Consider the following 13,496-nt stretch of genomic DNA (forward strand, 5'->3'; position numbering starts at 1 on the left):
TTAGGAGAAGATGCTGGGAGATGACAGGCACACACAAGGAGAAGGTCATGTGATGACAGAGGCAGAGGTTGGAGAGATGAAGCCACAAGCCAAGGGATGCTGAAACTGCCAGAAAGCTATGGGGAGTAAAGAGGCGGTTGGGAAGGACTCCTTAAGAACTCCTTTATGAGTTCCAGGGGAACTGTGGTCCTGCCAGCCCTTGATTCTAGACCTCCAGCCTTCAGAACTGAGAACATCAATGGCTGCTCTTTGCACTTTGCTCCAGCAGCCCTAGCCAGCTGGTACAGAGAGGGCAAGTGGCTTGAGTGCTTCGGTGGCATATTTGGAACAAGACTGGCCCTCAGGGGATGGCTTGGTCAAAACAAGGCCGGCGAAGGATGAGGACAGGGCGGGCAAATTTAGGAACTCAAGGTTGAGAACAAGCATGGAAAAGCTAGCCAAGGATGGGAGTTTTGCCTCCAAAGGCTCCCACGTCAGAGTCCTTGAAATCCCAAGGGTCCTTGTGAGGGACTGAATTATGCACACACCGCCCTCCCCCAACTCATATGTTGAAGCTGTAACCTCCACTGTGGCAGTTTGGAGAGAGGGTCCTTAAAGAGGTAATTAAGGTCAAACTGGGTCATAAGGGAAGGACAGTAGTGTGATGTGACGGGTGTGCTTAGAAGAGACAGATGTCATGCACGTGTGGGCCCAGAGAAAAGGCCAGGTGAAGATAAAGTGGGAGGCTGACTGTCTCCAAGCCAAGGAGAGAGGCCTCAGAAGAAATCAACCCTGACACCTTGATCTTGAACTTCCAGCCTCCAGAACTGTGAGCCAATATGTTTCTGTTGTTGAAGCTTCCCAGGCTATGGTATTCTGTGACGGCAGCCCGAGGAGACTGGACGAAAGCAGGAGCCCTCCTGAGGTAGAGCCTGAATTCCCCTCCAGATCCTGCCCACAAAGTGGTCTCCACGTCCGCACACCTCTCCCAGGATGGGGAGCTTTCTACCTCCCAGAGCGAGCCGTTGGAAAGTCTTTCCCCTGCTAGAATATGTTCTTGGCCCCTGTGACTCCCATCCCAGCTCCTGGTTTCCCCAGCTGGGAGCCATGTGCAAGCTGGTTTTTCCTTCCTTCTGACAGTCGCCTAGATCAAAGGTGAGGACAAGTCTTCAGTGAAGGGCAAGACGGTAAATATTTTCAGCTTGAAGGGCCACCCTGTCTCCCTTACAAGTAGTCGTGGCACAAATGAAACTGTGGCCTGTATGTAAATGAGTGGGTGTGGCTATACACCAGCCACATTTGTTTATTCACACTGATATTTGAATTTTGGAGGGTTTTCACATACTGTGAAACCTGTTTGTTTTTTTTTTTTCCCTCCAGTTAAACACTGTACAAACCATCTGATGGGCTGGATACAGCCTATTCTGCCTACCTTAAGTCTAAAGTTTTAAACACAGTGACTGGGCCTAAGTGCATATCACTTCTTTCCTGTTCCTTAGCCAATCACAAAAACAGCGGGAGATGAGGGGTGGGGCAGGATGTGTGCAGCGGGAGGTGGAACGGGGACAGACCAGGGTTTCCCAGATACAGGAATCTAGTCTCCAGATAGCAATCCAGAGCTTCTATTGGCAAAGAATCCAAGATAGAAATATAGAGAGAGTGTGGGCGGGGGGGGAGTGGTCCATGGCAAGATGAGAGTTTTCTCTTTGACCAGCAAAAGGAAAACCAGGACAAAACAATTAAGTGCAATCTCTGATCTCCAGTCCACTCTGGGAATGGTGTCATGTGGAGATGGCCCCACATAAGGTCAAGGAAGTTTCCCTCCAAGGGGACTCCCCCCCGCCCCCATTTTATGAAAGACCTGTGGCCGGGAAGAACCGGGTGGAATTCAGTGTACAAATCCACACACCCTGCAAAAAAGGCAGGGTCACGACTCCCTAGTGACTCTTTACCCCACGGACTGGTCCCTTTGGGAAGCCAGTGTGTGTGAGCATTTGCTGAAAGTGAGGCAGAGACAGAAGCGACTGGCAGTTGGGTGCTGGGCACCTGCGTGCAGCTGTGGTGGGACGTGTGCACACAATCTGTGTCGCGTGGATTCTGCAGAGTGAGCCAATGGTGGGTCTGGCAACTATGATGTAAATGCACACACCCCTTTTCCTTCCTTGCAGAAGATGAATGAACGTGACCTCCTCCCAGTGCTTCAGTGAATGAGGATGGAGGTCAGCAGGGAAAGCAGCGGTTTGGTTCTTTCTGTGAAAGCTGGCTTCTAAACAATTCAGGGTGGTGAAGCCAGAGGAAGGTAACAGGGAGGGGCTGGACTGGTTGCAGCAGAGACTGAGGAAGGAGGGAGCTGAGTAAAGACTTGGGAAAAGAGGGAGAAGGTGGGAGCAGGTGATGCGGGACCCAGTTCCGCAGGCAGAGGAGCTACAAAGGTGCAGGGGGCTTCTCCCTGGTCTCTCAGGCCCTGTCTTTAATCTCAAGCTGGTGCTTATGAACAAATGGAAAAATCAGCCTGTGGCGATGCCACTGGGCCCTGCCAAAGGCTCTGGGTGGCATGTTAGTTTAATTCTGGAAACAACAGCAGCCAGAGGTTCTGGTGAGCATTTTGGCCTTAGGCAGCTGACCCTGACTACTCCTCCCCTCCCTCCTTTCCTTCTCCTGCACAGAGGTCCCTGATAAAGATGGGTCCGGGGACCCAAGAAGTCTGATTGGGCTAAAGAGGTGCAAGACTCTCAGGAGGCTTGAGCGGAGGTCTGGGGCACGTCTGCTGGGGGACCTGCCTGGACAGGGAGGCAGCCACGGAGAGCTGCCTGCAGCAACATCAGAGCAGCTGGGGCTTGTGCAAACATGTGCAAATGGCTCTAGGACACACAAAAGGTGGCCCAAGGGCCACAGCGACAGATGCCCCCAGAAGAGGAACATTCAGAACGGCCCATGTGAGGGCCTGGAGTCTCTGGTCCCAGGTGGCTGGGAGCACTGGGAAGGTGATCAGGAAGGCCTTTGGGGAGGCACAGGGCTCCCCCTCGGCCTGGGTCTCGGGAAGCATGACTGGTCTCATCATTTTCCCCAGTGTGGAAGCAGGCTTGGCCCCCAGAGCATGAACCTGTCTGGGGGCCACCCAGAGTGGGAAAGAGCCCTGTTTCTCTGGTTGGATGTTGAGTCTGAGCCTAGGTTGGGTTTTTGAAGTCTGAGGTCCCCTCTCTGGGAGGGAGATGTCTGCATGAGGTGGTGATCAGAAGAAGCCAAGCCCGGGCAGTGCCCAGGACGTTCGGCAGGACTGTGGGCCGACCCTGGGCTTCCTGCCTAATGCCCAACTGTCCTGCTAGTACCCTACTGGCGGACACAGTTCCCCCAATGCCAGGTCAGGTGAGTGGGATGCAGGGTTTGGGGAACGAAAGACATTCCCTTGTAAGATAAGGAACATAAGATAGAGGCTCTCCTTATCGCTCTGCACCTAACTTGCTCCCGGCAACCTCCACGTAGAATACTGGACCCCAGTGTGGTCAGAAAAAGCAGCTGGTCCAGATGGGGAGGGGGCGAGCGATGGGAGGTGGGGGAACCGCGTGTGCAGAGACATCGGATGGGGAAGCCACTCTGGGGCTCGGCACCGGCTGGAGCCCAGGACACAAAGCCCTGAAGAACAGCCTCCCTCCTCGCCTCCCCAAGGACTTCTTAAGGGCATAGCGGTGGGGGTGGGGGAGAGATCACTGGCAAACAGGATGCCATGCACGCGTCATACAACCCGTCACACACACACACACATAACCCAGCAACCCGTATCTGTCATCGTGGTGGACAAACTTAGCTGGTGTGAGTGCAAGAGCAGAGGGAGGGAGAAAGAATGTCCTAGAACATACCCCTCCCAGAGCCCCATTTCCCAAGGCTCAGACTTCAGAGGGTGTCATGGATAAAGGTGAGCTGGAAGGAGCCCCCCTGAAGTCATCCTGGCCAGGGAGCCACTGTGCTTTCCAAACTGTGGTGGTGGTGGGGGGGCAGAGAGGAAAAAAGGGATGAGGCTGTCACAGAACAGGAGAAGGCGGCAGAAAGGGGGCAGCGTACCCCAGAGAGACCCAGAGGGCAGAAGACATGCACTTTGGAACAAGATGCAAAGGTACCCAAACCCTGACGGGCTTGGGTGGAGCCTCTGAGAACAGACGTTTGCAAACGAACAGCTGAGACCCCCGCCCAGATCTCAGCCCTGTAGCCTCCACTAAGCAGGTGCTCAGCTTTGCAGCCCCCCACCATCTTTGCAGAGAGCGCAGCTGAAACCCCCCCACGAAGACACCAAAACAGCTGGGGGTGGGGTGCCCCACTCTGGACCCGGGGCAGCCTTACTCCTATTGTCAAAAGGAGTTGAGAGCAGATGGCATCGCGCACATAGACACACACGCACACAGACCAGTCCTGCGAGCCTGCCCGCGTGGGCCCCCTGCCCTTGTCTCCATGGCCCAGGGGCTCTGCATTTAGCCCATAGTTCTTTTGTCTACACCGTCCCCCAGGGCTCACTGGTCAACTCCGTGTCCCCCTAGCCGGTCCCGTGAAGTCCTGGCGTGGGGTCCCTGCCCTTGCCCGAGTGAAGGCGTGAGTCTGGGTGCAGGGAAGCCGCTGGGCTCAGTCGTGCAGCTCTCCCAGGCCGGCCGGGGTCGGTACCCTCTGATGGTGAGCCTCTGGCCTCCTGAACTGGCAGAGGGCAGAGTGGGGGAGGAGAGGTGGCTTGGGAGCTGAGGCAGCTGAGCGCTGTCCCCTTGGTTCAGTGGTCACAGCCTGGAGCGTGGAGAGAAGGGAGAGAGTGGCAAGAGGTCACATGGGTATGACAACACCATCTTTAGTGAATCAGCGCCCTGTCGGAGGGCAGGTGGTCTGAGATGAGTGGTTCCCACGCTCTGCAAGAAAAGGCGGTTGGTCCTATTGGGCACTGGGCTCAGGGCTGAGCGCTGCACATGCCTGATCTCACTTAAACCTCAGGATGGTCCGCAAGAAAGGGGGGACATTGCCCCCCTTTTACAGATGCGAAAACTGAGGCTCAGAGAGGTTAGGTGTTTTGCCCAAGGGTGCACAGCCAGCAAGCAGCGGGCTCTCCTCACTGGAGCAAGCGGCCTCTGGACTAGTGATGGTCACCCAGGTGTGGCTGGGTTGAGGTCACGTGGAGCTGCTGAGAATGCTCGGTGGGAGATGGAGATGCAGGAGGAGGAGGGGAGACCAGACCCACATCACAGACTCCAGCTCTGAGTGGAGGCTCTACTGACTGCTGCTGAGCCAAGATCTGGGCTGTTGGGGGCAGAATTTACGCCCACTCTCCCTGGATGGTTTTAGAAAGAGACCCAGAAAGTACACAGGCAGTCTTTGCCTAGAAAGCAGTAAAGTGGAGGGATCAAGGTCCAGACCAAGCTGGGTTCCAATACTTGCTCTGCCCCTTACTTGCTGTGTGACCTAGGAGTAGGCACTTAACCTCTCGGGCACTCCTTTGGGGGTACCAGATTACCTCTTGGTGAAGGGGTGGGGGTTTTGAGGATTCAATGAGATGACGCAGATAGAATGCTTGCCATAGCACCTTTCACATATGTGTTTAATAAATGATGCCCAGATGATGGAGATGGTACTGGTGGTCGAGGTGATGAAAAAAGAACTGGAAGCAGACACTTGAACAAATGCCCATACACCAAAGTTCACAGCAATGCCATTCACAATAGCCCCAAAGTGCATACAAACCAAGTGCCCAGGAACAGATTAACAGACAAACTGTGGTATATGTGCACAATGGAATATCACTCAGCCATAAAAAAAGAATGACAGTCTAATATACGCTACAACAGAGGTCCCCAACCCCTGGGTCACAGACCGGTACTGGTCTGTGGCCTGTTAGGAATCATGCCACACAGCTGGAGGTGAGTGGCAGGCAAGCAAGTGAAGCTACTGTGTATTTACAGCTGCTCCCTCATGCTTGCATTACTGCCTGAGCTCCGCCTCCTGTCAGATCAGCTGCGGCATCAGATTCTCATAGGAGCACGAACCCTGCTGTGAACTGGGCACGCGAGGGATTTAGGTTGCATGCTTCTCATGAGAATCATCCTGAAACCATCCTCCCTCCTCCATGGCCTGTGGAAACACTGTCTCCCACGAAGCCAGTCCCTGATGCCAAAAGGGTGGGGACCGCTGTGCTACAATGTGGATAAAACATGAAAACATGCAGGATAAAAGAAGCCAAACACAAAAGGGCAAATATTGTATGCGTTGGCTAAATGGAGTACCTAGAACAGGTACATTCATAGAGACAGAACACAGATGAAAGATTAGGGGTTAGGGAGAGAAGGGATTAACTTGTTTTTTTTTCTCCTAAGTCTTTGAAATTTTGTGTAGATTTTACTCTCAGAGCACATTTCAATCTAGGCTCACTCCATTTCGACTCTTCAATAGCCTCATATGATGTGTGGCCATTATTGGACAACACAGGTCAGAAGGGGGGGCGTGGTCCATGGACCAGCAGCATCAGCATCACCTTGGAGTTTGTTGGAAATGCAAGATCTCAGGCCCCACCCCAGACATAACAGAATGAAAATCTGCATTTTAACAAAGCCCCTGGGTAATATGAATGTGTATTAAATTTTGAGATGCATTGCTCTGGAACACAGGCTTGCCCCAGCCTTGCCTTCAACTCACCATGTGCGAGGATTCTAGAAATGCCAGTTCTTCTGGCATTTGAGCCACGGAAGGGCCCACCCAAGATCCCAGGGGCGAGTTTTGAGTTAGCTGCTCACCTCCTTGGGACGTGTCGGCTGCAAGTGAGACCTCTTGGTTGGGACCTTCTGCAGATTACAAAGCCCTAGACAGGGCCCAGATCCTGCGCCTACTTTAGCCAAGCACTCCCCCAATCCACTGCTGACCCAGGTGGCTTCTGGAAGCACCACACCACCGGAGTAACCATCTCAAGGCCAGATGAGTGTGAGTAAGGAGTCTGTAGGGGCTGAGGTTGTAGGGAGAGCAAATTCCAAATTATAGAACTGGGGCCTGACCCGTGTCTCCAGTTCTATCACTAACACCCCATGCAGATGTGGGTGAGCTGCTGAATGTCTCTGTGGGCCACAGTATCTCCATGTGTAAAAGGAGTTAGACCAAATCTGGAATGGCCAGGAAAGGCATCAATGCGCTGATTCTAAGTAACTGCTGATGAGTATCACTGAGTGAGATTAGTCATGCCTGCCATCAGTACAGGAATAGGGCAGAGACAACGCATACACGTTTATCATCCATGAAATAGGTACTCCCCAGGACTTTTGTACTTTGATGAATAGCTGACATGTAGGGCTGGGTGGGTTCAGGGTACCACTTTACCATGTGATGCTCAGATACACTGGGGTGTCAACCTTCATCAGGAAGAGATGGGTAATGAGATAGCCATGGTAGTCATTGGGATCTCTGCCCTGTGTGGACACCTCTAGGACCCATATTCCAGAGGAGACCCCCCTGAACAGAAACGCAGCGGGGAAGGGTCTTGTGTAGGGGAGGGAGGTGGGTACACAGAAAGGAGATAGTTGGCAGAGGAGTTGGGAGTAGGGGAGCAAAAAGGTGGCAAAAGCCACAGGAGAGAGAGCAGTGGGAAGAGATGCTAAGGGGGAAGGAACACTTACTCTGCAGACTTCCAGAAATGTCCAGGGTGAGACAGGCGGCGGTTTCGCTTTGGCAGTTTCTCCAGCATGTCCATGAGCTTGGTGAAGGTAGGTCTTTCTTCTTGTTCAAAGGCCCAGCAGAAGAGAAGAATGTCCTAAAAGGAACCAACGTGATGATTTAATGTAAATAGTAACTGCTGATTACTCCTTGGCATCTCATTGGATCTGTCTACCCATTTGTTCCACTTTCAGATTCCACTATCATCCATCCATCCATCCATCCATCATACATTCACCTATTGTGCATTTATCCATTTATCTATCTCAATTCATGTATTTACATTTCATTTATCATCCAGCCATGCATTATTTATCCATACATCATCCATCCTTTTACTTATCCACTTTTTGAGCCTATATAGCAAACTAGGTAAATCCCATTATAGAAGAAATGGGATACACTGAAATTAATAGTGCTCCCCAAGGAGGCTCTTGGCAATTTTCTCAAAAGGGAGGAGGAAGATCCTGAGGGTTCTATCCACATCTAATACTATAAGTGCCCCTGAAAGTCTCAGAGGGGAAAATTACTCTACCAGTGATCGCCTCACCTGAGAAAGCAAATCTAGAGACAGGTAATCCTTAAAAAACATACCAGATAATTACTCGTTCCCTGATTCATCTATTTTCTGATCAACAGAGGATTCTTCCTCTGTTTCGGAGGATGTTTATTAATTTATACTTGGGCTTCTGTGTTTTTGTGCATCTTGTTCTGAGTTGGATGATGCCTTAAATTTTTATGTAGATTTAAATAAAATTAGAATAATTGATACTGGTGTTAGTTTAATATATATCTTTAAAAAATAACAGAAAAAGAGGGATTCATTGGTTCTACTAGATTCAGCAATCCCTTGCTAGGAAAAATCTGGCCAAGTGTACTGCACCCTGATGGTAGGAAACTGAATTGCAGGCATAGTTTGAAAGCTTTGCCTTCGAAGCTCCAAATCATTACCTGACAAGGCTGTGGGCTGGCGTTTTCATCACTCTCCAGGGAAGCATTTGCAACCTTAACATGTAGGAAAAGGAGTGCCTAGAACTGTGTCTACTTCTCCCTTCATCTCCCAGACCTGGCACCATCCTGGGACTTACCGAGATTTCTTTTCCCATGCCGATCTGGCTGAGGTTGGGTTTCATGCCTGTGCCCATTTGCCAGATTATTGCCTCTGCTGGTTGGGTCTTGAAAGGCCACTCCCTGGCATGGAGTTCATACCAGATAGTCCTGTGGGCAGACATTGTTAAGGGGATGCTAGGGTGATATGTCACCTGCAATTCTGTGTCCCCTCATCAACACACACCCACCCAGTCAACCTGCTGGCTAATCACACTGGCCCCTGAGTTTCTGCCATACAGGACAGCTGTTTTGCTACGTAAGATGTACTTCAAGCTTTCATGATGTCTTAGAAGTCATGCTTATCCCAGGATATCTTCTCTGGTGCCTGAATTAAAATGAATCAAAAGCTAGAAACTGAACAGTCTAATATAATGTGACTAGGATCTCTGGCCCCATGTTTGTAATTTTAGAAAACGATTCTAAGGAGAAAATGAGGGATATAAACAAAAATTCATTTATAAGGCTCTTCTGTACACCATTATATAGGACACTGAAAAAAAGTAGCAATAACAAAACTGTTCAACAAGAATTGGTTATAGGGATGATGGTAAATCATTAAAATGAAATGCAATACTTTATTATTGGAAATTTCAAAGAAATTTTGCTGACATAGAAATGCTAAATATATAAATTTAAGTGAAAAAAAGCAGGACACAAAACTGTATATTAGATGTGTTACACTTTTAAAAACCATTATATACATATTGATATATGTATATAATAATGTATAATAATAATACACAATTGATATATGTATACCCATATGTATATGGATATAAAGAGAATTAATAACAACACAGCAAAATGTAAGCAAGCTGTCTTTTCTCAGTAATAGAAAGGACATATTTTTTCTATTATATTTGTGTTTTCTAAGAAGGAACCTTCCTGTGAAATAATGGAATGAAAAAATAAAGATCTGAAGGCCAGACTGCCCTGAAGGGTTCAAGTCCTGATTCTGTTCTATGCTAGGAGTATGTCACTGGGTGGGTTGCTTCCCTTCTGAATCCAGGTTTCCTCACCTGCCAAATGAGAACGATGATAAAACTGCAGTGGAAGAATGTTTATCTGGGAGGCTGAATATCAGAACAACCCAATGCTGGGGTTATTCTAGAGGGATCAACTATGTTATCGTCTGTTTCATACATCATGATATGGTAATGACTGAAGAAACCACGGCTTGCTTCAGTGAGCAGCACATACGGGATGGGCGGGGAGATGGGCTGGGTGGTGCTGAAGGGATGCTGGGAGAGGTGTGGGCAGCAGTGAGGACCATGGTGGATGCCGTAGGGGTGTTCAGAGGATGCTGACCATGGGGAGAGGTCTCAACTCACTGAGAAGATTCCCCAACTCAGGGAATGTCTGAAACAACGCTAGGAAATGATCTTTCCTCTAACCTAAGATAATTTATATAAATTTGCTTTAAAGAATATGGAGCACTCGGTTATCCTTTTTAATGATGAAGAGTGAAAGTCGTGTCCGACTCTTTGCAACCCCATGGGCTATACAGTCCATGGAATTACCCAGACCAGAATACTGGAGTGGGTGGCCTTTCCCTTCTCCAGGGGATCTTCCTAACCCGGGGATTGAACTCAGGTCCTCCACATTGCAGGCAGATTCTTTACCAGCTGAGCCACAAGGGAAGCCCAAGAATACTGCAGTAGGTAGCCTATCCCTTTCTCCAGCAGATCTTCCTGACCCAGGAATGGAACCGGGGTCTCCTGCATTGCAAGCAGATTCTTTACTAACTGAGCTAATAGAGGACTGTATCAAACCAGCTATGTCTAGGGACCCACCTCTCAGCATCCTCTCTCCCCTGCTAACCTCATCCATCTGGGGCAGGCATGGGTGATGATGCTCAGGTGTTGGGCTGTTGAGTCAGATGGCCAGGAAGTTCTCAAGTTAAGGTGCTGGATGGTTCTAGTCATCATCATCATAAACAATAACACTTCCTGAGTTTTCACTCTGTGCTGGACACTAATCTAAGCCCTTTGTATTTATTATGATTATAGAGGAGGTGTATTAAGCAAGCCTTTTTATTCTGATGCTTTGATACCTGGGGTCTTGCTGACCCTGGAGGGTCTGCCCCTCTCAGGGCCAGCCAATTTCTAGAGACAGTAAAGGGCTGACCTGTAAGTGGTGATTTTCATATACAAACTAACCAATCCAAAGCTCTGTCCCCCATCTCCTCTATCAGGCTCTCAGGTTCAGGTCTGGTGTTCCCCTGTCCTACTCAAGACAGCTCCCAGACCCTGTGCCCACTGAAGTTAGTCAAACCAGCCAGTCTTAAATATGCTTACCCTGCCTCATCCATTCCTTCCTGGGGAAACCACAATAATGGCTCTTGCCTATATTCTCTTCCTGCTCCTTCTGCCTCTTGATTGACCCTGGTGCCCCCCCATGAGCCCCTGCATGGGACAATGTGCCCTCTCCTTTTGGGAGCTGTGAATAACAAACTATCCAATGGTAAGTTTCCTGATCTACTGGCCTCATCATACTGCAAGAAGGTTAAAAACCTACATTTGAAAACAAGAAGTGCTATTATCAGCCCCATTTCACAGCTGGGGAAACTGAGGCTCAGGAGGGTTATGTATCTTACCCAGGGTCATATAGCTTGTGAGAGAGGTCACAGCTAGAGTTGAGACCATTTGACCACAGAATCACACCATTGGCCATCCTGCTCTACCGGGAAACCTACACACTGTCCTATTTTAGGGTCCTTTGTAACCGGGGCGGTGAAGTACTAGGGAGGGCGACCCTATAGTTGATGGTTGGGGCCTGGTGACAGAGGCACAGAGTAGGCACTGCTCATGTGAACTGGGGAAGGGAGACTATTGGAAGCCTGGCCCTGTGCTGGGTGCCTTACAGATGTTTTCTCATTCAGTCCTTAGAGTATCACAGTGGCTTCATTAACTTTGATTTGCGGCAGAGGGAAGTAGGGCTTTGAGTGGTGAAATGACTGTCAAGCCCACTGGGGGGGTCTGTGGTTAAAAGCTCCAACTGTGGAGTCAGGATGACCCGAGCTCAATTCCCAGCTCCATGGTTAATTACTGTAAGGCAAGTCACGGAGCCGCTCGGAACCTCAGTTTCCTCATCTGTCAGTTGGGAACGGTGGTAACTGCTTCAAAGTTGTACTTCTGAAGATGCCCTGAGACAGTGCCCATGACAAGCTTAACACGGTGCTCAACACACTTTAAAAAATCCATTTTTGTTCCCAGTCATGTCCCAGCATGAGGTTCCCAAGCAACAAGATGCACCTAATTGGCAGGAAACTAAGAGCACCAGGTCCCTCGGAATTCAGCAGTGTCAGGAATAAAGGTCTCATTAAAACTTCCTTTCAAACCTAACTTTCAAGAGAAACTTGCTTTAAGGGGGAAAAAAATTGCTCAAGATTAAAACTCCAGTGGAAAACCAATTACTTACTTGGGTACATTTTGTTAATTACATTCTTTTTTTTTTTCTTTTGCTAAATTGATACTAAAATATACCAACTTAATTACTGCAATTTGGTTTCAGATAACAATATTTAACTAGATAAAGATCTGGGCATAAACTAGCTGGAACAAGTGACAGCCTCTAAAGGGGTCCAAGTGACAGATGGCGAGAATCCTGATGTGCCAGGCAATGCCGCCCCCACCCTGATTTACGGAGAGGACACAGTGGGGGTGCTTCTCCGTGGAAGATGGTCTCTGTACCAGCTCCTGGTGGTGCTAAAATCTCACTTCACATATCTGCGAGCCTCCAGCTTTCCCAAACAGCTTCCCCAGCGTCATCTCTGCCAGTCCTGGCAACCGCCCCCCACGGTCAAGGTAAGATGAGGCTCCTGGTGGATCTTTTTGGAGTGCCGGGGTCTCCGTCTTAGGACAGTGCCCTGGAGCCTCTCTCCCTCCTCTGTACTCTCAAAGACAACTCATTTTCTCCCACGGCTGCAGTTACTGTGTCTTTGCTGATGAGTCCTACGCTCTTCGTCCCCAGACTTCAAATGCGTAGATTCAGCTGCTTTCTGGTCGCTTCCGTCGGCTGACTCCAAGGTGGCTCAAACTCACTGTGTCCAGATCTGCTCTCTTTGCCTTGCTGGTACACCCCGCGCCCCACCCAAGGCAGGGTCTCTACTTTGGCAAAGGACACTACTCTCTACCCAGTTGTTTAGGAAGATATTGGCACCACCCACATTTAAACCAACAGTCAAGCCCTATCACTTCCACTCCCCAAATCCTGCTTCTTATGTCCAATCCCAGCTTTCATTCCCCCGGCACTGATTCAGTGCAGAATTTCAGGGTCTCCCCCTGCATTGGTCACCTGGCCCCATTTGTCCTCCTCCTTCCTGTTTTTTGACACAGTAGAGATTATTCTAAAATTCAACATGTGATTACATCATTCTCCTGCTTAATAACCATCAGTGGCTCCCTAGTGCCCTGAAGATGAAAACATCTTAACTCAGCCTCTAAGTCCCTGCAGAGTGCCTTCTTTCCTCTCTAGGTTTTCATCTCACCACCTTAGTCTCATTTTTCCCCCCGATTCTCCATCCATCGGCTCTCTTTCCTCCCCCTGCCTGGCTCCCCAGTGTCCTCCATGGTGGACAATTTGTTCCTTGTCACTCTTGTTCCTTTTCATGTGTCCCTTCTATCTGGAACACTTTACCTTACCCTCACCTGGACTACTTATGCTTTAACACAGGCTCAGGAGTCCCCTCTTCCAGGAAGTCCTCTCTGATCTCCCAGACTGGATTTAGTTCCTCCTTTCTTCCC

At 49.6% G+C, this 13,496-nt stretch overlaps 1 protein-coding gene across 2 annotated transcripts in view; it reads right to left on the reverse strand.

The window, feature by feature from the left end:
- Positions 1 to 914: 914 nt before the first annotated feature.
- Positions 915 to 13,496, reverse strand: part of KSR2 (kinase suppressor of ras 2) — a 426,399-nt gene continuing 413,817 nt past the window's right edge. Inside the window, exons 18-20 of one of the 2 annotated variants that reach the window (XM_043901784.1) lie at positions 8,730 to 8,859; positions 7,605 to 7,738; positions 915 to 4,743 (exon numbers count right to left, since the gene is read on the reverse strand). In XM_043901784.1, coding sequence (XP_043757719.1) covers positions 4,737 to 4,743; positions 7,605 to 7,738; positions 8,730 to 8,859 — 271 coding nt within the window. In that variant the 3' untranslated portion in view covers positions 915 to 4,736. Of the gene's footprint in view, positions 4,744 to 7,504; positions 7,739 to 8,729; positions 8,860 to 13,496 lie in introns of those variants that run through there. The other variant, XM_043901785.1, reaches the window with a different exon arrangement.

Source organism: Cervus elaphus, chromosome 5 (assembly GCF_910594005.1).
Source record: "Cervus elaphus chromosome 5, mCerEla1.1, whole genome shotgun sequence".
Taxonomy (NCBI): domain Eukaryota; kingdom Metazoa; phylum Chordata; class Mammalia; order Artiodactyla; family Cervidae; genus Cervus; species Cervus elaphus.